General features: G+C 30.4%; 1 protein-coding gene across 1 annotated transcript in view; it reads left to right on the forward strand.

The window, feature by feature from the left end:
- The window catches only part of ASCC3 (activating signal cointegrator 1 complex subunit 3), a 266,182-nt gene that overhangs the window by 107,982 nt on the left and 135,410 nt on the right, over positions 1-22,790 (forward strand). The window contains exons 12-13 of the mRNA XM_011360723.2: positions 608-784; positions 3,358-3,429. Coding sequence (XP_011359025.1) covers positions 608-784; positions 3,358-3,429 — 249 coding nt within the window. The remainder of the gene's footprint in view (positions 1-607; positions 785-3,357; positions 3,430-22,790) is intronic.

The following is a 22,790-nucleotide window of genomic DNA, read 5'->3' on the forward strand; positions in this document are numbered from 1 at the left end:
AAGCAGTCTATAATAAGGAAAGGTAAATACTCATTTTATAAGTGAGTCCTCAAGAATTTTTTTAAAATTTAGTTTCCTGAAAATAATTTTTCATTAAATATATATACACACACATAGTTTTAAATATTTGTCATGCAGTTCTAGCATTTTAAATTTAGATTTGTAAAGCACTAGAAGTGTCCACCTTAATTAAGTTATTTTTGCATTTAAAATGAATTTGAAATAATCGAACTTCAGAATAAACAGCCTACATTTTTTAACACCTGATATTATAAACTGGTAAAACTTAGACTAAAACCTAACCCATGTCACTTACTTCATTTCATTTTTAGAAAAAAAGGAAAAGGAAACAATTAATAGGATTTTCCAGTTCAGGAAGTTTACTAAATTACGTTTTGAATTATTTTATGTCATCCCAGATACCAGGTTTAGGCCAGTTTTCTTTCATTTTATTTCTTTTAGACTGTGTGTTATTGTTCAGTATTTCTTCAAGGATCTTGTTTTATTGTGAAAGTTTCATACTTTATATTTACTGAAACTTATTTTAACAGTATAAATCCAGATGCGTTGAGTCTACCTCACACATTAATTAAAATAATCCATATAGGTTGAATCCACACAGAGTATGATAAGGATTCTTGGACTCTCTGCGACCTTGCCCAACTACCTCGATGTTGCTACGTTTTTACACGTCAATCCCTACATTGGCCTTTTCTACTTTGATGGCCGTTTTCGACCAGTTCCTCTTGGACAGACATTTCTGGGAGTTAAAAGTACAAATAAGGTAAATTTCATTTTAATAATTATACTTTTTTTCTAAAAATATTTCTGTTGATATATTGTTTAGTACTTATTTGGAATTAGAAACTTCAAAAGACCGTTTTAGTGGCATTACAAATATAACATACTGGACAAAAGTAAGCAGTTTCTCAACTATAGTAGAGTAATTCCTCCTCCAAAAGTTGCTTGTAGTAGTTTGCATTGCTATTTTCAATGTATATTTTGTATTCTCAGCTAGGAATATGAGTTATATGTAAAAATATACATTTCAAAAAGTTATTTTGATATGATTGAAGGCCATTGTGAAATAATAAAAGGCTCTCATTAAACTAGTAATACATGTTTTGGTATATTAATAATCAAAAGTAAATAATACCTTATATGCAATTGAAAAATAATTTCATGGAAGCAACTATTAAGGGAGGTGCTCTATTTAACTTATAATGTTTTATAATTACTGTATTAGTTTTACATATATATGATACTTCTGAAATTCTTTGTAATGCATTAAAAAGTTTGTTTATCTAGTTCCTTAGTAATATTACCAGGTACCATTTGCATGGTTATTTTGGACGTTCATTTTGTAATATCGTGAAGGAATACTTTACTTTGCATAAATTTTGTATATTTATTATTCTGTTTAAGAATACTTTTTTTTTTAAGTAGAAGCAATATCTTTAGAAGGATATTCGCAGGCCATATGACTTCTTTATAAAAAATCAAGATGGAATCATGTGTTACTATGTCAGTCTTGGTCTTTAATGTATTATGTTATTTCTTACCTAAAAACAATTTTATTAGTAAAATAGGGCCATTTTTACAGTATGCTATTATAAATAAAATACTCAACTGAAAAACATGAGAGGTGACTATCACTACAACAATTAAGCTCCATCTGCTTTGCATAAAAATAAGGTATCCTTAGAATATCCTTGACTTATGATATCGTAGTAGTTATATACATATTTTACTTTCATTAGTTGTTGCAAGTACTTTTCGGTATTAGTTGGCTGCTGTTTTTTTTCTTTTTCAGTCATATCTTAATATTTATTTATCTTATTTTAATGTATCATTAGGGCAGATGTAGAGCGTTTTTTATAGCTTTAGTGTTCTTTCAGCTTTATAATTTAAATGGTAGCAGATGGTTATCACAGAAAGATATAAAGAAGAAAATTTTTTCAGATGCTTGTCAGCCATCTTAAACCTTATTTTCTTTTAATTTCATCATACGAGTTGGCAAATCGCTTAAAGCTAATTAAATCCAAACTATTTTTCACCACAGAATGTTACTATTATAATCATAAAAGGAATGGCATTAGAGAATGAACCATCATAATTATTTTGAAGGTTTAGAAATTTGCAAAATTTAAAAAACTTTTAAATCTTACATAGTGTAAAAAGTAAATTATATATGTTAGTTATAAATATAGTTTTTATCTTATTAAAATGTATTGTTTTTACACTCAGCTGTAATATTACAGTTGGTAACCATTAAGCATGTCCCCAGGGTATTGTTTAATACATTTTCTAACCAGTCGTTAATTTGTCATTTTCTTTAAGAAGAAATTCTTATAGATTTCTCAGAGTTTCGTTTAGAAAGAAACTCATGATGTAATTCAGTTGTTATGGAAGAACATAGGAAATGCATATGACATATCTAATTGAAATATGTAATGACTTTGGCCAGAACTCAATGGAATACAATGGAATACTCAATCCAAAATAAACTGAAAAAAATATTGGCAATTTTATTTGGAGTTGTTTTTTGAATCATTAATGGGGAAAATTATTATGTGATTATCTCATCCGCTTTAGTCGGCATAAAACAATTATTTCCAGTATGATAAAGTGTCTATGTTATTAAAACAAAAAGTCTAAAACATAGTCATTTCAGGTGTATATGATATTTTCATCTCCTCCAAACTCTTAATAAATGTTGAGAGATGCAAGCTGTGCCAGATGCCTATTCCTTTTTGTTAGTGACCTCCTTTTGTGTTGGAACCCTTCTTATTCATGAATTTGATATAAAGCTTTCAATTAATCTGAAATATATTTCTGTAGAATAATATCTACCCTTCTACATATATATTACAAAATGGTATGTTTCCTTAGATTTCAGCTTTATATACCATGACATTCTATGGGTAGTGTTCTGGTAATTTTGAGAATTACACAGGAAAGCTCCATAGTTTATAGAATGAAATAAAAGAAAAACAGAGCGAAGAATGGACTTCTCTGGGGAAAGCAGAGAAAAGAACTTTAAAATTATTTCAAAATATGTATAACTAGTATATTATCCTTAAAATAATTGTCTTTAAAAAACTTTCTAAGTCTTTATAAAACTTAGAAAGTTAGTACTCTGAAAGTATTATATGTTGTATTTTATTTGTATTTTTTAATTTCATTGTTTCTTATTGAGTTGTTATATGTTATATATATTGTATTTACTGTTTCTGCATTCTAGCTAGTCAGAAAGTAAATACAGGTGTATTGTAATTAACAATGTTTTTTTTTTTTGGTAGTTAGAAAGTTTATAAGTGCTTCACTTGATATTTTTCATGTTTTAAAATCTTTAAGGTGCAACAATTGAATAACATGGATGAAGTATGCTATGAAAGTGTTTTGAAGCAAGTAAAGGCTGGACACCAGGTACACTTTATTTTTTTCTGTTTTTAGACAATACTTAATGATTAAACTTATTCATTTTTATGCTCTTAAGAAAACTCATCTTCATATCTAAGGTTACCTAGATTTTTGTCTATTTATCTTCTAGGAGTATTATTGTTTTGTGTTTTACAATTAGGTTTATGATCCATTCTGAGTTAAATTTTGGGAAGGGCATAAGATTTGTGTCTAGATGCATTAATTTGCATGTGGATGTTCACTTGTTCCAGCACCATTTGTTGAAAAGACTATCTTTGCTCCATTTTATTACCTTGGCTCCTTTATCAAAGATCCATTGCTATATTTATGTGGGCTTATTCCTAAGCTCACTGTTCTGTTCCATTCACTAACTGGCTGTTCTTTAGCCCTTAACACAGTGCTTTGATTTCTATAGCTTTATAGTCAGTCTTGAAATCATTTAGTATCAGTCCTGAGACTGTTTTTCAGCATCATATCAGCTAGTCTGATTCTTCATTTAACTTTGCACTGTGAGTTAATAACATTTTTTTTTCCAGGATTTTTAATTGCTATGGGATTTCTTCCATTACGAGAGAACTTTGTCTAGTCTATGTTAGATTTCATTATAAATGTAAACCCTGAAAGATTATTTTTTCTCTTTTTAAATAATAGAAATTAAAATATATATATAATTATATATAAGACCTAAGACTCTCTTCAGGCTGTGTGTCCTAAGAATTGAGGTTTAGACTGCAGGTCTCATGGTTTCTGTTTTTGAATGATTAATGATGATGTTTGTTTTTCATAATGGTAGGACTGTAGAAATACCTACATATCTCCTTTTTTATTTAGCTGTAAGAATAAAATAACTATACTAAGGAAAATTTTCATAGTTCCACTTATTTTACCATTTTAGCATTATTATTAAATTTCTATACATATCCCATTAGTCTTTTACCATTTACATATGTAGCTTTTGATAGTGCTTATTCAAACTTAATTTTGATTATTAGTTATAGTCTATTACTAAATAAATAATTATACTATATATACACTTTTATGTTCATTGTTTTTCTTAATGAATACTAAACATTTTTCATTATTTCTATATGATCTTCACAATTTTAATATCTGTAAGAGAGACAGGGGAGTTTTTATTCAGGTTCTAAGTCCCAGATGCCATGTAAGTCTCTTTGGACTTCTAATTTTCCCAGTCCTCTGACATAAGCATATTATCTCCTTTTGTTAAAGGAGAAAATGAACCTAAAACATGTGAAGCAGCTCTCTAAGGTCATACTGCTAGTAAAAAGTCACACCAGGATTGAAATACAAGTCTTCGTGTTGATAAAGCCCACATCTTCAGAACTTTACACTGCCCCTTTGCCATTAGGCTGACCTTGGCCATTCCTCTATGATTGATTATTCCTCCATTATTGATGCTTAAATGTTTGCAACTTTCTATTAAAGAAAGTGCTACTGTTCTGATCATTTCTCTGCCAGTTATTTTGCTCTGCTGAAACATGTACTTAGGATAAACTCCTACAATGTATTTATGATACAAATGGCCACATTGTGTGATCTTGTTACACAATCCTGTGATGCATCTGAAAGGGTTATAACATTTCATTGTCATAACAGACCTACATAGGATTTTATAAATTTAAACTATGTTCATCTATTGCATAGTTTTATCAGTGTACTGTGATGTAAGGTTATGTATGATCTAATGTGTGTTTGCCACTTTGAATTTGTTTTACAATCTGAAGTCATATAAGACAGAGTGGTGTCATGCCAGTGAAATTTTTCTTAAATAACAACTAGTACCTCAAAATCATGATTATGAAAACATGTGTTTTATGTACTGCATTTTTCATGCTTTGCTTCGGTGTGCACTTTCTTTTCTTTTTTCTTTCCTTTTTTTTTTTTCTTTTTTTGCTGTAAACCTTTGAAACGGATTGAATATATTTATTAAGTAAATAAATTATTGTGTTGGGGACAGCAAGACCTGAACATAACCTATTAATCTGTTGATTTTTTGATAAGTATTAGGTTGTGGAGGAGTATTAACTAGGACACATATGTATGCATTTATGGGTAAACCAACTAACTAGTGTTCACTTACTTTCAATTAGAAACATCTGTTCTTCCCTGTGTTTTTGCTTCATACTGTGACCCTGTGGTCTTTAGCCTTTGTAATTGTATTTTTTAAATGTAGTTTAAATATGACCGATGTAAAAGACACTAAAAAAAAAAAAAAAAAAAAAAAAAAAAACAGTTAAAACAAATTTAACCCTGAGCACACCAAAAAAGTAAAAATGAGGGGGAAAAAATTACTGCTAATTCTACCATCCAAAGATAATTTCTGTTGGTGTATGTCCTTCCCTTTGTTAAATTCTATTTTATTCCCTATTTTTTTCTGTCATTTCTATAGTTTCTCTAATGTATTTATTATATTTTCCCTATGTGAAAATAAGACAAAACCATGAATAGAAACGATGACATTAAAATATAAATAAACACTTAAAGATGTCAGATTTTAAAAAATTAATTAGTGTATTCTATGCAATGTTGTTGTTTTAGGTTCTGTGTTCCAGTATGACAGGTCTTACTAAGTTAGACTAGGTTATAGGGAAGCATTGTTGGTTAAGTTCCCACTATTGTATCATACACATGAGAACTCTATGGTAAATATAATTTGATTGTGATAAATGAATTGCCTGATATCTTCAAAGATTTAACATCCTAATGAGAAGGAGAGGTTGGAAATGTGAAATGCATCAGGGCTATGGCCCATTAGTTGTTATTTTCCTCTAGTATTGCTAGTATTACAAATGCCCAAGCCAGTGTCTTCAGATTTTAAGTACTGAGTTAAGGCAGCACCTGAGTCTTTTACATTAATACAGTTATCTGAAATTAAAAGCTGTTTTGCAACATAATTTGAGAACAAAGTTCTATCTTTTTCATTTCTGTATCTATAATATGTGTGTGACTTTGGAAAAGTTGCCTCAAACTAAAATCTTTTCCTGTTTCAGTCTTTTCAAAGAAATTGTTTAGTTTAAATCTATTTGCAAGTTGCTCTGCCAAATACTATTTGGCCTGTAAGTGCATTTAGGTTAAGTGGCAGATTTTGCTGATTGCCTCTGTTTTATGTCCAGAACTGAAATTGCAGTTTGGATACTTGGAAAGGAGGACTACTACACGTTTTGATTTTGGAACCTGAGGTAGATACCTCTTTCAGCAAGGCTAACGATCCTTGATTTAATCCATTACAGAAGAATTGCTACTTCACAGTAGTCTTTGATTACTGAGGCTCATGTGGAAGTTTGTTTTCAGGGGTTAGAACCCTTCACTGGATTATTTTTTTCCTTTTCTATCTCCTTGAAGTCATACCATCACTAAGCGATGGTCCTCTGCTTTTATTAGAAAGTTAACATAAAACTTCGCAATAGACTAGAGTTTCTGAGTTGTTTTTTCTCCTCTTAACTGAGGTTGAATATAATGTTATCCCAGTCACTGGCTGTCTTTGTATAAGGTCCCACGTGATAAATTTCAGCAAATGAATTTGTATGTATCCATCTGTCAGAAAATGAAAAATATGTAATTCAATAATTTTTTACTTTGTTATCTAAAATATTGACAGCTAAATTATCTTTTCAGTTATATTATTCTGCCTAACTCTAATGACTGAAAGGTCTAACTATATGTGCTTCATTCTAAGAGACGCTTCTCTTTAAATGTTTTGTTGTGCATTTAAGTACAGTAAGTTACATATATGTGTTTGCGTATGTATATATGTGTGTGTATACATGTATATGTATAGAGAGAGACACACACAGAGACAGAGACAGAGAACTTTGCTTCTAGAATTCAATTATAGTTATAACTAACTGCACATTAGTACATTGTTATTAAGCAGCCAACTACATATTCAATAAAGGTGCCTTTCCTTGTTATTAAGTGAACATAAGTTATTTCTTGGTGGCTGTTTAATTAACAAACTTTAGCTTTATTTTGTTGCCTTTTAAATATATTTTAACAGTAAATATAGAATAGTAAGAAATGGTAAGTCAGTCTATTTTAGTCCACAGAAATTAATAGAGTTTTCTCTGCTACCACTTTTACCTGCCTACCAGTTTAAAAATCCTCCTAGGGAATATTCCTTGATTTTATTTGTTTTCTTGCCTTCAGTGTTTTGCCTTTAGTGTTTTGGATTTTCTCCCTTCTTATGGTGTCCCTAAATAATTTTCTCAGAGCAACTGCTGTTCAGTCCATTATTAAGTAAACTGATAAACATGTCTTTAAAAACAAAACAAAACAAAACTGTAACTCTTAGACAACCAAATACTTTTCGTGATAAAAATTAATATTTTTTTCTTAAATATACAAATGAATTCATTTGTTTCTCTCCATTTAAATTAAATTAGAATAGAGCGTATTACATGTTCAAAAACCATGCTAATAGTCTCTGATCATACTATTCCATGGGTTTCAGTATACCAATCATCTAAACTCATGTGCTCATGTACTTAATAGATTTTATGTGCAGCTTTGCCATAAAAGTATTAAAAACAGTAGGAGGCAGTTGTGTTCCACTCAAGCATGTGTGATGACAGATGGAGAAAATCTTTTCATGTTGACTTTTCAACAGTCATACTCTGCAAGACTTCAAGCTCTTCTTGGCTACTGGGAAATTAAAAGTTGGTGATTCAGCCTTTAATTTTGATCCATCTGCTCAAATTAATGAGACGTCTCATTTGTAAGCTTCTCTTTGCATTACCAAATGCAAGTACAGCTTTATCATTCCTGCTAGTAATTCCCCTCCTCCTGTGTAACTTGCAGAATGGGAAAATAATTAATGCCTTAACCCTATTGAGATTTTTCTTATAATACAAACTTTGTTACAGTGATTGGAAAAAAAAAATTAGAAACTCCCTCAGAGATTATGACACATATAGTAAGTTAACTTGCTCTTTTTTCACATTATCAAAAAAGTTAAGATCTTTAGTTAGTTTCTTATTCAAAAATCTACCTCTAGTTTAAAGGTTTTACAGCGTTAAAGGAAAAGTCATCTTTAACCTTGGATTAATGTTAAAACATCAGCCTTTCCTTATTTAGATGTGTATCTCATTTTCTCTTTCCTCGTGGTTCGTAGGTTTTTAGATGTTTCTTTTTCTAATAAGAAACCACATTTTAAAACTGACTAATAATTATGGATTAATTTGACTTATTACTATCTGAAGGGAATTATTTTTGTTTCTTGGCATTACTTCTTAGTTTACCTAAAAATTATTATGTACAATTAAAACAAATGTTACCATGCTAACTTTAATAATGGAACTTTACATTGGCCTTTTTGCCTAAAAGAATTTTTCTTCTTCCAGATACAAACATCTCTAATTCTTGGCACCAATGTTTCTGTCATAACAAATTTGTCTAATGTGACTTTTATTTGTGAATTACTTGAATTCTGCTCTTTTTTTCTGCCTTCGTTGCTCCTCCTTCCCCAAATAGAGACATATTCCCAAAGGAATATAGAAGCATAATTCTTAAGAAGGAGACATTTTAACAACTATGAGCACACACACAAAAAGCTCCTTCAAAAGCACCCGGAGGTACCTATATTGTTTGGCCATTACCTCTTTCCATATTTATCATATACCTCTCTCTCCCTCATTCTCTGCTTTCCACTTTCTTGGCCTTTTTTCATCATTGAGATGCTCATCTATTTACCTCGCAGCTTTTATACGACTTGTTCCCTCTGCCTCATACATTCTTCCTTATTCTTTATTTAGTTGTCTTCTTCTAAATCCTTCAGATTTCATTTTTCTTCGAGAAGGCTGGTTTTACCTCCTTGACTTTTACGCCTCCCTATTATGAACTTTGTAATAACATGGTAAATGTCTTCTTTGTATTTCTAGCTACAGTTTTACTTTTTCTGGCTATTTTTGATTAATGCCGTTTTTATTATAAGATTCTAAGCCCCATAAGGAAAGAGGCTATCTTTGGTTTTGCTCATCATCATATTGTCATGGCCTTACCAGTACCTGGCACGCAGTTGGTGCTCAGATAGTGTTAGATGAATAAGTCACTGGGAGCTGTAGTAGTCTTCATAAGTCTGGACTTATTCTTAAAGCGTTAGGCAGCAACCAACTTCAAGGAAAATTTGAAAAGTAATTTTGAGTTCCATGGTAAGCTAAATGTCTAGGCTGAGGGGAAAACAACTTAGAGATGTGGAACGACATCAAAGATTGCTTCGGTTATAAGGAAACTTTTTTCTCCTTGTAGGCTGTAAAGATCAATGAAAGAATGTTAGTATTCTTCTTAAAATCATTTCATTATATGAATTTACTCTTAATATTATTTCATCTAGTTAGTCTTTTCTGTTGTACCTATTAAATTGTCTCATTTTCTCCTAATTTAACATATCCATCTGTATTAGCTGTATATCATGATATAGACATCATTCGTGCCACCAGTTATATTAATATGTTATTTCTTTCTTTTATTTCTATTTATTAAGCCCTGGAGGAGGAGTACTTTTGAACCCTTTTAAAATTTTACATTTTTAAGAGAACATAGAAAAATTCCATTTTTCTGAAATATAGTTTACCATAACAGTACTGAATTATGTTCTTGAAATTTTATGTATGAGTTTCATCGTTAACTTTGTGAAGTTCTCTTCCTTTGCAAAGGGAATACTTTTTAATGATGAATAGTAGTGTTGCATTTTTCCGTCATTGCTATTAACATTACTTTTTTCCTAAGTCTTTAAGAATTTTCCAGTTACTGAAATGCTATTAACATTACTTTTTTCCTAAGTCTTTAAGAATTTTCCAGTTACTGAAATGATACATTCTTATAACAAGTAAAAGCAACACAAAAGTATAAAAAGAAAATAAAAGCATATAGAATGTTTGAAAGATTCTGTATAGATCCATAGCTAATTTAAATCAAGTAGTCCAGACTTAGGAAATGAATTTATTAGATTATTTGGTAATTCATGTGATTTTTGTCATCAAAGCATTAGATTACAGTAAATATGAAATTATTAAGTTCAAGAACATAAAAGAAGCACTGACTCACTTATGATATTCACTTTTATGAAATACTTTCTATATTTAGGATTTTAGATAATTCTATTGAAAAGAAAACTTAATTCACATATGTGTTTATTTTATACTGTCATTTGAATTATTTATATTGTTTAAATAAAAATAATAATATAGACTTGAAAAGTGTTAAAAAAGGGTTGCCTGGAAACAATTTTTCTGTCTTTTATAACACCACAGAAAATTCTCTAGACAGTAATTCAGAATATTTTATATTAAATTGTCAGATGTTAATTTGACAGTTATTTATTTCATTTTAGAAAATGATATATTGAATCTCTTTATTACTTGGTTTCCAGCTGATATTTGGACTTGGAAGCAGTTGGAAGATATATATAATAAATTTAGTTACCACAAGAATTTGTTGACTATGTATTTATAGCTATCTTTTGATAAGATTGAGCAAACAGTATTTTTATTAAAACTGAGTATAAAAATTGTGACCCGAGGAAATCTGATACAACTATTCATGTGTTTGCTCATGGTGCAAAAAGGGGAACTGAACACTCAAACTCAGTTAACCATTGCAGATTTTTACTATCTTGTCTGTAGCCGTTTTGTTTTGTTTTGTTTTTTAAACGGGTTTTTGTTGTCATAGTAGCATAATGAAGTGCGAAAGAGTGAAAAGAAAGAATATTATTAATATTGTAAAATAGGATTTTGTTTTTAAGAGAACATAACAGTCTCAGAATTAAGAATTCTCTCTTGAGAATATTAAATTCATTGTTGGGTTATTAGGAATTATAAATACTGATTATTGTCTAAGAAAAATGAAAAATGCTGATAGAAGCCTCAAAAATTAATTTTTATGTTGTTATTTTATGAAATTAGATTCAGTTCAGGACATCTTATAATGTTGAATAATAATAGGCCTTCAAGTCTAGTGGCATCGGTAGAAGTTAAATTATTAGCTCACTAATGAATTTTATTTGCATAGTAATAGGCTAGCCAATTTTGCTTAATTTGCTCTACAGAATAGATGTTGCTATTTTAGGGCTAACAGTAACAAATGCCAATGCATTTTGGACTGTCATGGAGGCCAGTACAGCATTTTTCTGTGTGTGATACTGTAATGTATTGAAGAAAGGTTCTTTATTCTGTCTTATTAGCCTATATTGGATTGACATAGGTTTAGCAATGAATTAACTTGATCCACATTAGTCCTATGGGGACTACTAACTAAGAACCATGTAACATCATTCTGATTTTAGCCATATTCAAGAACATCTTTGACACAGCATGAATTCAGAGTATATGAATTTTAGAAGTTTATTTAATTATTCATTACAAATAGGTTGGCTTCAATATATGTTCCTTAAAATTTTTGTTTATGAGTGTGTGTCTATATGAACTTCTTAAAATAAATAATATTTTATAATCTTTTACTACTTATAGACTAAAATTTTAAATGGAAATGGAATTCCAGACTTATAAACTTCTGAATTACTGAGAATGGTTCATGATTTGCAATCTCTTCTGTAATCTCTTTGCCTTGTTAAAGGTCAGAGCTGCAGTGGGTAGAGTTCCAAATATAAACATTGCTACACTTTCTTTTAGCACACAAACTTTATCTGGGTCATCAGTCTTAATTCTACATATTGAACGGAATAGAGATGGTTTTTAAGAGTAAACTAAGGCAATATTGGCAATATTCAGCAATTATTTATTGAATACTCAGTGTGTGTCAGAGACTGTGCTGATGACAGAAAGCAGAAAGAGGCACACTGCATTAGTGTTGCTTATAATTTTATGAGGGAAACAAAGGTTAATCCAAATAACTATACATAAAATGTAAATATACAGACCGAATAAACTTTCACCCACTCGTTTTAGATCTATTGATGATTTTCTAACTCTATCATTCCTTCTTTTCTACTGTATGTAAGGAAGTGCTTCTTCCTCCCCCGTTTATTAACTAATTTGTCTATCAACTCAGGTTCTTATTTTACTCAAAGGGTTATAATTCATTATTATATTACTTACTTTGATGATCATAATGGCCCAAGTTTGGCAAAGGGAACCCCTTCAATCTGACTTCTTTGTCCTTTTCATATGCCCCTGTCCCAGATTTGGAATTAATCATTTATGCAAGCAAACTTGTTGTCCTTTTAGTAGAGAATGGTATTTAGAAACCAGCTAAAAGTGTTTTATTTTTTAAATGCATATTTTTACTGATTTTTTTCCCAAAAATATTATCCAGAAGAATGACAGAGATGGTGGATGTCTAGAATTTTCAACTTTTTAACAAAAAGGAAGGACAGTGTTTCAGTTTCTTTTTACTAAAAGAGTTCCTCTTCTAGCTGTTATTTTCAGACTGCTTCAGGTTTCTCTGAGAGTAGCACAGGAACTACTGAGGTTGGGAGTAGCAGAGGTATGCTATTTGAAGAGAAAAATGAGATTTGAATCTCTCAGGTCCACTTAAGTAGGTTTAGTGTGTGTGTGTGTGTGTGTGTGTGTGTGTTTTGCCAAAGAGTTTCTTGGAAGAAAGATTTCCACAGTCAAAATAAGTTTTTAAAGTACTTTCCTACATCATTAGTTTTTTTACAATTTACACAAAGATTAGTAGTTTCTGTTCTTGTGGCGATACCAAATAGACTAATCTTTCACCAATGGGATATCAATTTAGCTTTCCTGTAGAGGTGGGATTTGGTCTTACATTTTGTCATGTTTACTATGTTGGACCAAGCATAACCAGTAGTTTCCCCTGTGGGCCTCGAATACCAGCTTAAATACTAATTGGATATACTGGCTGAATGAGGTAGCCCAGAAGTTTTCAAATGTAATTTATTCACCAGGCATGATTCTTTCGTCTCTCAAATCAGGTACAAAGTCATGAATTTGTGTATATGATGAGACAGGCCTGTAGCTGAAAATGCTGCACCAATTCTGCAAACTGCGGCAGAAGGAGAAAGTAGAGGGTATTCCTTTTCACAGCACCCCGTCTCCCAGTGCTATGGCTTATCCTCAATAATTGTGAAATCTTCTCACAGAGAGTTGCACAGTTCATGCTATCTTTACTGACCTAAACTTAACTCACCTTTTATGTAAATTCTTTTTACATAAAAACCTCTAACAAAATCAGCTTTTTAATTGAAATGCTTTTTTTACACAAAAAGCAGTTATAGGTGTGTCACAAATTTATTAACATCACTTATAAAGAAGAATATGCTTTATAGACATCTTAAATATTCTATCATTGGAATTTGAATTATTGCCAAAAATTCTATTGAAATATATTATTTACTTAAACATTTTGCCAAAAATTCTGTTGAAATATATTATTTACTTAAACATTTACTTAAACAAAATAGATAATACTCTAATTTTTTCCCCTTAAATTGTATGTTATACCTATTACATCATATTTTTATCATTTCTTGATCAGGTCTTTAATAATTTTATTTCAGAAGGAAAGTATTTTAAAGACAATATTGTATAGATCATCATTATGTTTATTTTGACATTGAATTTGTGAAAGCATCATGAACTTCATTAGTTCACCTTCATATTACAGATGACAAAACAAAAGCCTAATAATATGCCCAAAGTCAGACATCTAATAAGCTTTTCAATTAAAACTAGAACCTTAGCCTTTGCACTTCATTTTTCATGTTTTTACCCCTACAAAACTGACATTTTCATTTAATCAGTTATTGCTCTGAGAAGAGAAGAGAACGCAGAGAATATGTTTGTGAATTCCACTGAAAAATCTGGCCTGAGGAAATCATCAGCAGTATGTGCAAAAAATCAATAGCAACTCAATAATTTCTGGTGATAATTAAAAAAAAAAAAATTCAATCCTTTCAAAAAAGTATATGATCTTTCAATTATTACACACATCTTTTTTTTCACGTTTTTAAGAAATGGATGCCAATATATGCTTTTTAAATTTTTTCAAATTTCTCAGTAGAGTTGTTCAAATTGATACAGCTTTAATAATACAGAATGTAAAATCACATTAAACTGTATGATCAAGGTGAGAAGATGTTAGTCATAAAGCCTATATACATTTAAACAAATCATTTCTTCAGCAAATTATCTTCAGTGCATACTTTTTAGTATTAAAGAATAAAGAACATAGAACTCATCTAGTGTCAAACCATAAAAGCTATCATGGAAAACAGTGTTGAGAACAGATGTTGTTTAGCTGAGAAAAGAGCTATTATACTGGAGATATGATAGAACTTTTAAAATATTTGAAGAATTGTTATGTGTTAAATAAAGCAAGTGCACTTCTTTCCTGTTGTCTTAGAGGACAGTACCGATCTTGATCCCAGTGACTGGGATGTGTAGGGATCAGATTTGGAGTGAAGGTAAGGAAAATCTTTGTAAAGCAACTAAACCTTTTTTCCTACTGAGTGGGCCATGTACCAGACTCTTCCTAGTACTTTCTAATTATTGTTTGTTGTCCCTACAGCAACCTTACAAAGCAGGTACTATTTTCTCCACTTTACAGGAAAAACAGGCACAGGTAAATTTGCCCAAGTTCATCTAGTATATAAATGCTGAGTTATGATTGAAACATAGGTGTATTTGATTCTAAAACACTGCTGGTATTCAAAATAAGTCTGTATGTTGTATAGGTTATTTTGACATCAGATAAGAGTTTGGTCTAGATTGCTAAGAAATTTTTCATAAACAAAAAATCTAGTTCACATGTATCAAATTTAAATAATTATGAGCAAGTAAAATTAGTATTCTTGATTATATTTATTTAACAACTTTTATGTTATAAAAACTAGGTGAAAATTAAAACACTTTCTATGCTTAAGACAATTTTAAGGTATAAAATAGTTTCATTTGTAGCATATACAATATTGTTAGTTATTTATGTTTACAAATATACTATATAAGCTCCAAAGATGAATTTAGATCTCAAATTGAATGTATAAATCTATATAGTGCACATATGAAACAAGACCTGAATGGCGGTTACCAGAGGGAAAGAGGAAAGAGGAGGTAGATAAGGGTAAAGCAGGTCAATATACATTGACAGAAGGAGATTTGATTTTGGGTAGTGAACACATAATGTAATATACAGATGATGTATTAGAGAATTGTACATTTGAAACCTATATAATTTTATTAATGAGTGTCACCCCAATAAATGTAATAAAAATTTTAAAAGAATTTATAATTTATTCAAGCATCAATTGGATAAATTATATTATCTCTAAAATGTAGATATGCTTAATGTTTTAAGAAAATTAATGCTCAAGAAAATAATATTTTCAAGTGAGTTAAAGAAAGTTTACAGGAAAGGAAAACTACATTCAAAATATTTACCATTTTAAAATTATGTTTTTAAAAAGTCTTTTTCTCTATTTTTTGTGGTCTTAACAATTTAGAGACTGTTGAAATATAAATATTTTATGCTACTAACGATATTGTACAATGTCCTGATATATGGTGAATTGATTGTAGGATAATTTTTTTTATAGTGGACTTAGCTAGAAATATGATGATATGTTTTGAACAAAAGGAAGGATTTAGAGAGAGGATACCCTAAGGCCAATAATGAAGAAACTTGGAATGTCATGACCTTCAAATCAAGTAATTTGCTAACTTTGAGTGAGGACCCCCTTTTTCTTTCTTTCTTTTTCTTTTTTTTCTTTTCGATTTTTCCTTCCTTCATATAGTTGTTCATGTAACGAATGATAGCTTCTTTGTTCACCATCTTCCCAGACTCCAATCCTGACCACAGTAACTAGATATAAATAACGAAGCCACAAGAATCAGTACTAGGCTTAAGTATTGACTTTTATGTCCCCCAGTGCCTGTCATATAATTGTTAGATGATCACAGACTTGAGGACAAGTTTTGTTAAGAGCACAAAAATAGCTAAAATTAAGAGGTAGTGAGTGATAAATACTTAAGAGAGAGGCATATGAATTCCTTGTATGTTCAAAAGAATAAAAGTATTGCTTGTATCTGGAAGCATCAGGGAAATTTTTATTATTTTAATTTAACCATAATAGGAACATCCACCTCCCCTGTGTAAGTATAAAGGTTTATTTTCTTTTTTTAAATGAGTTTTTACAAACACATGTATTTTTCTGGTAGTTCGGCGGCTACAAAGCTATATTTTAAAATGTTTAAGTGAAAGTTTCTTGTATAAGCTCTATCACAAACAATAATACTAACTCTTTCTCAGGGATACCTCTCTACTTTCTTGCTCATTTTCATTTTTCATAAAAATTAGAGTCCTCCTTTTTTTCTTTAAATAACCTCACCTTTTAAAATTGTTCTGTCCATTATCCTGTCAAATTACAATTCAAAAATCATCTTTAGGTTTTGTCTGTGTTTCATCTATTTTTTTTTTACACTTTCTTAAGCCATATTTTCTTTATTATCCTGTAATGTATATTCCTTTACAAAAATCCATATTTTTTCACGATGATGGCCTTCTAACTGTTCATTTTATAATCTTTCTCTAACAAAAAATAACTTTTCAAGTATATTTTAGTGGTATCATTTTTTTCTGAGTCTTGAATGAATTTTTTTCTTTATCTTCGTGTATATTTTATAATGAAGATGTGTTTTGCCTTTCCAGTTCACATGTCCACTTTTGCCAAAGTCTGTATTCACCACTGTATGGAATATTCTTTCTTCTCTGTACCTTTGACCTCTGTTTACTTTCTCTTGAAATGCTATTTTCTTCTGTTATATCATTTCTTCTTTTTCTTCTTAAAGCACTTCTAGGTAAACTAAAAGATAAATTTGTCACTTAGATCAAAAGTACAGCCAGCATCGTTTTAAGTGCATTGTTAAATATGTATTCTTTAAATTTTTACCTTGACGCTATAATTCCCTTAGCGATAAAATAATCGTATCACATATACTAGTATAATAATATAATATAAATATACTATTATAACCTCATTGTCATTATTGATCATTCCCCTGTTCAATATAATTTATTTACTTAATTGTAAAACTGTTAAGGCTTGTTTCAATGGGTAAGACAACGCAAGATATACAAAGGAAATGTTATCATTTTATCTCCCTCCTGTTGTGTTAATTAATTTGGTGGATGTCCATTCATATCTTCCTCTTTTTAAACACACACACACACCCTTTACACATACACTCAGGATAATATTATGGAAATTGTTCTTCAATTTGATATTTTTTCACATAGCACAATATCATGGATATCTTTTAGATCTGTGTATGTATATGTGCAAGAGCAAAATACCACTCTGATTGTACTACCGTTGGATTTACACAGTACTAGTGAAGTTCAGCATCTTTTCAAATGCCTATGACTATTTTCATTTCCTTGTCTATGAATTTCCCATAAGCCAGAGAAAAATGCTGACAGATTTAAAGAAAAAATAACTATTTTCATACTTAATAAAATACTGTAAACAAAGTCAAAAGATATAGCATAGACTAGAACAAAATATTTCCAATGTAGAAAAAGACAAAGCATACTTTTTTCCAAAGAGTATCTATAAATTGATAAGGAAAAATATGCCCAATAGTAAACAGAAAATATCCAGAATAAAGACATAGTTCAATGAATAGTCATATATATTTTGACCCAATAATTCCACTTCTATGAAATTATCCAACAAATATATTTACAAACATGTGAAACGACTTATATACAGAGTTATTTATTACAGCATTGCTTTAAATAAGAAAAAATTGTAAACAATATAAATGTCTATCAAACAAGGACTGGTTAAATAAACTATGGTATTTCTAAGCAAATGTAAAAACTACATGAGGAAACTGTACCGAGGTGTAAAGATCTTCGGATGACCTGAGTGGTTTAGCTAGCAAGCATTGGCAGGCCTAAAATGAGAACTCTGTAGTAACTTGTAGTATCCTACAACAGATGACTCTTGGGATCACAGCATGCATTTACCTGATACTACAGGTTTGGTAATACGACCATAGCAATAAAAACTATTTTCGCCTACATATTCTTACAGTATATAAATATATCTGAAATACATCTGTAGTGACACTCTTTATTCAAACTATGAAATATGAAAAATGATTTAACTATTTTCTTAATTCTCCCAAAGATAGTACATAACAAAACCATTCTAAAAGAGAAGAAGCAATTTTTTTTTCCATTTACAATAGCTGCCCTTAATGCAGGGCTCTCAAATTTTAACATGCATCAAAATCACCTAGAGGACTTGTTAAAACCATAGACATCTGCCTCAAACTCCTCACCCTCAAACTTCCTTCTTTAACCCTTGTAAGAGCCAATCCTATACATATATTGTAGAACATACTGCTTATATCTGCCATATTGTATTTTTTCAGATATTTCCATTCTTAGTCTTTCTTTAGTGAAAATTTCTAGGAAAGAGACTTGATTCAGGATTTCACATTTAATCCTCCCTTCTCTTGTCAAATAATCTCAGGCTTAAATATTATTTTTAATTTTTTGATTCCTAGTTCATCTTGCATAACATCCTTACAAAGGATGTATACCTAATACCAGCTCCTGTATACCTAATACCAGCTCCCACAGAGGTTCTCAAAAGATCCTGTACAAAGAGTATTAGCATCTCCATAGAACTTGATAGAAATGCAAATTCTTGGCTTGTCTCAGATCTACTTAATCAGAAAAAGAGATAGAGAGAAGGAGCATCAATTTGTTTATAACAAGTCTACCCATTTCTTTTGAAGCATTTAAAAATTTGACAGCTATTACTTTACTAAATTAGTGTTTTCATTTACATTATATCTTTCAATCCTTATGGTAATCCTGTGACACTGGTAAACTATCTGTGGACTGGAAGAAATTATCAAAGAGATTAAATAATTTGTTTTAAATCACACTGATATTTAATATTTCAAAGTAGATTTTTTTGGTTTTTGTCAAATGTGTTCTTTCCTTTTAATACACTGAAACAATATCAGCTACATAACTATTCCAGGTTTTTTAAATGATTATCTGATCTTTTACTCAAGTTAATTTTAATCAGCATTTCATGTGAAGAACACTTTCATTGGCAAGTCAAGTAATATAACCAGAACTCAAATTCACATACTTTGTTTCCCAGTCCAGGACAGATTTCATTATATATTTAAACTAAATGGCTTTTTAAAACTAAAAATAAGATATAAAATATTTTTAAATGCAGTAACCTAACAAACCCCAAATAAAAATATACACAGTTTTATAAAACATTTAAAAATTACCAACCTTATTGACTTGAACCTACTGTTCTAATCTTATTTAATGACACATGCTTATTTAGTTGCTATTTGGTTACCAATAGTGTTTCTAAGATTAATTTGGATTTATTTCTGCCAAATGAAATAATGCTGTCCTCTTTGTTAGTTTTAATTTTCATGTGTCTGTTTAAATTAATTAACAAATTAACAAACCATAAAATCAAGTATGTTTATAGAGACCCAAAATCTTGCAGTGGCTTCTGTTGGAGCCTCTAGACAGAAAATTCTTAATAAGAAAAAGAGTTTATTTTACTGAACAAGACATGATGGATTCTCTAATAAAAAGAAATTGCTACTTTAAGTTGTAACTAATATTTCTCTTGGCTGCAGTAGAAAATAATTTGCAAAATGATAAGTTGACAAGTCGGACTAAAATAATTAATGAAGATTTAAGGTCATATTTTATTTTTCCTTATGTTCTTCGTATCTGTTATTTCAACAGGATTTGCATAATGTGGCATATGAATAATGGAGAATAGAAATCTAGTTACATTATAAAACCCTAGACCATCTAGGAAATGATGTTGGGGCTATACTGGTTTTATAAAATACCTTAATATTCCTTAATATTTCATATGTATAGGTAAATAAAGATAGGTTATTAGGGAATTTTTAAAATCATCTTTGTAGTGGTGATTTTATGTTCCTTTTTATACTTTTTATCTTAGGAGGAGAACATTAAGTTGGTGATGATATTAACTAAGTTCACACAACAGTGCAGTGATCATTTCAATCGTTATTAATAATTCAATTTCTAGACTCCACATCTAGATACTTTTCCCCAGTTGATTTTAAAGGAGAATCCAGAAATCTATTTTAACAAGCAACAGCAGTGGTTCTGATGAAGTGGTCCCTGGGCCTCAGTAAGAAACTTTGAAAGAGAATCCAGCCTGCACTCCCCTTCTATAGCCTACACCTTCATCTACAGATAAAACTGATTACTAGTGATTCTTTCTCAACATAACAATAGTGTTCCAGTTTAGAGCCTTGGAACATATCATTTATCATTGTATCCTTGGTGTTTAGTACATTGCTTGGCACACAATAGATACTGTGTAAATATCTTGGGATGCATTAATGAAGGAGACCCACTAGCTCTACTTTAGCGTTCCTGTGTTAGACACACTCTATCCATCTTTTGGGTCAGCTGCCTAAATTATGTATACAGTTTTATCTCCTGCCTTAAATTGTACATGTCTTTCATAGATAAGACCATATCTTATCTATTTTCATCTTTCCTTTTAAGGTATATGACAGTAAATATTTATTAAGTAAAAAAAAAAATTTGTTTTTATTTAATCCTTCATACTAGATTCTCATCCCCATGAGGGCAAGGACTTTGTCTCTCTTTTTCACAGCAATTCTCTCAGGGCTTGGTACTGACTGCATGCTCAAAAATGTTTGACTGAATGAATAAATTAATAAAATAATAAGAAACTTTATTTTAATTGAGATTTTTAAAAAAATTTAATGTTGAAGTTTAATGAGGCTTTATGTGATAAAATTTATTTTTATATAAGAGAAAAAAAATCAGCTTTACCCTTTACAAAGAAATTCACAGTTGAAATGGCCTTACCTTTTGCAAAAAACAGAATGATAAGAATTTGACAGATTCTGAACTGGTGAAACTTCAGCAGGGCATTATGGCTAACAGAATTTTCTATCTAGCTTAATATTAAACAGCTTATGGCAGTAATTACGAAAATATCACAGTGGTATTAAATGGCAGTCTCTTGACATGAGGTAAAGATGTTTCCCCAGAAAGCTAAAGAGCCTATCAAAATCAGATTTTTTTTTAGTTGAAAATAAGGAAAACAAGAATTTTCCAGTATCCATGAAACTTTCTGAAATAAATTTTATTAGTGTATTCTTTACAAATATTCTTATGATTATATTTTTAAAAACACATTAGTAGCGGCAAATAGATTAGAGCTCTGACAAAGTGAAATCTCAAGCTTTTATATCCTTGAAAGCTGTGATTAACTTGTGCAAAATTTCTCTAGATGAATTGCAATGCTTGTTTTATATTCTCTGACACTTTGGGGTTTTTTCATTGAGGAATTTCTTGTCTTCTCCAGATTATCTGCTCTTTATTTATAATATACCCCAAAAGCATGTTAGTTATTTAAGTGGAAAATTCTAGTTTCTTGAATGATTATTTGAGATTTTGCTCTGTGAATTTTAATCAGCATACCATATGTGGGACATGTTCTTTGACAAGATTATAAACATAAGATTACTATGAGTTAATTATATAACATGTGCTCTACATCTGTGTCACTCTCTTTTCTGGTCAAATCCCAGACCTCCTTCTTTTTTAACTTTTGTGTTAATCCTCAAATTGATCTCTTCTTTTACTTAGGTCAACTCAAATGAACCTATTAATTCCATGACTCAAAACAGTCAGTTGCATATCCTCCTAAATGTGCAGCCTGAAAATAACACCAAAGTTTTAGCTTCCAGAAAAACATAATTAACTGAATATGGGGAGATATTGAGAAGAAGAAGAAATAAGAATTAGGAACTTCACATTGCTGAGGCTTAAGGGGAATGCCATAGTGACTCCAGAGAGATTTGGAGATGTCAGTCTGCTTAGAAACGGGGACTAGAACTTGTCTTTAAGTCATCCAAAGTACTACCCACAGTGATTATCTTTTAGATTGTTTGTTTCAGATTGATAAAAATGTCAGTTACTTAAAGATGCTTTTATTCATGCCATATAAAATTGAAAATGATCTATTGCCCATATGAAAGAATAAAATTACTTTTTATCACAGTGATAACTCTTTGGGAAGGCTGAGGTTGAGATGAATATGGGAGGAAGTGAAGGCCAAGGAAGAAACATCACAGAGGAGAGAAGGCAGGCCCTGATAGACAGCAAATACAGGATGCTAATCACTCCCTTAATTATTCTCTTCAGTTGCATTTACATTCCACCTGGTGAATGTCCCTGAACGTACTATTTTCCACTTCTCTTTGACAAAGCATCCAGACATGTGACTTTCCCCTAATTCAGATTTACATAGTCACTTTGTGAATAATTCCGCAGAAAGGTCTACCACAACAAAAAAT

This window comes from Pteropus vampyrus, unplaced genomic scaffold (assembly GCF_000151845.1).
Source record: "Pteropus vampyrus isolate Shadow unplaced genomic scaffold, Pvam_2.0 Scaffold58, whole genome shotgun sequence".
Lineage (NCBI taxonomy): Eukaryota > Metazoa > Chordata > Mammalia > Chiroptera > Pteropodidae > Pteropus > Pteropus vampyrus.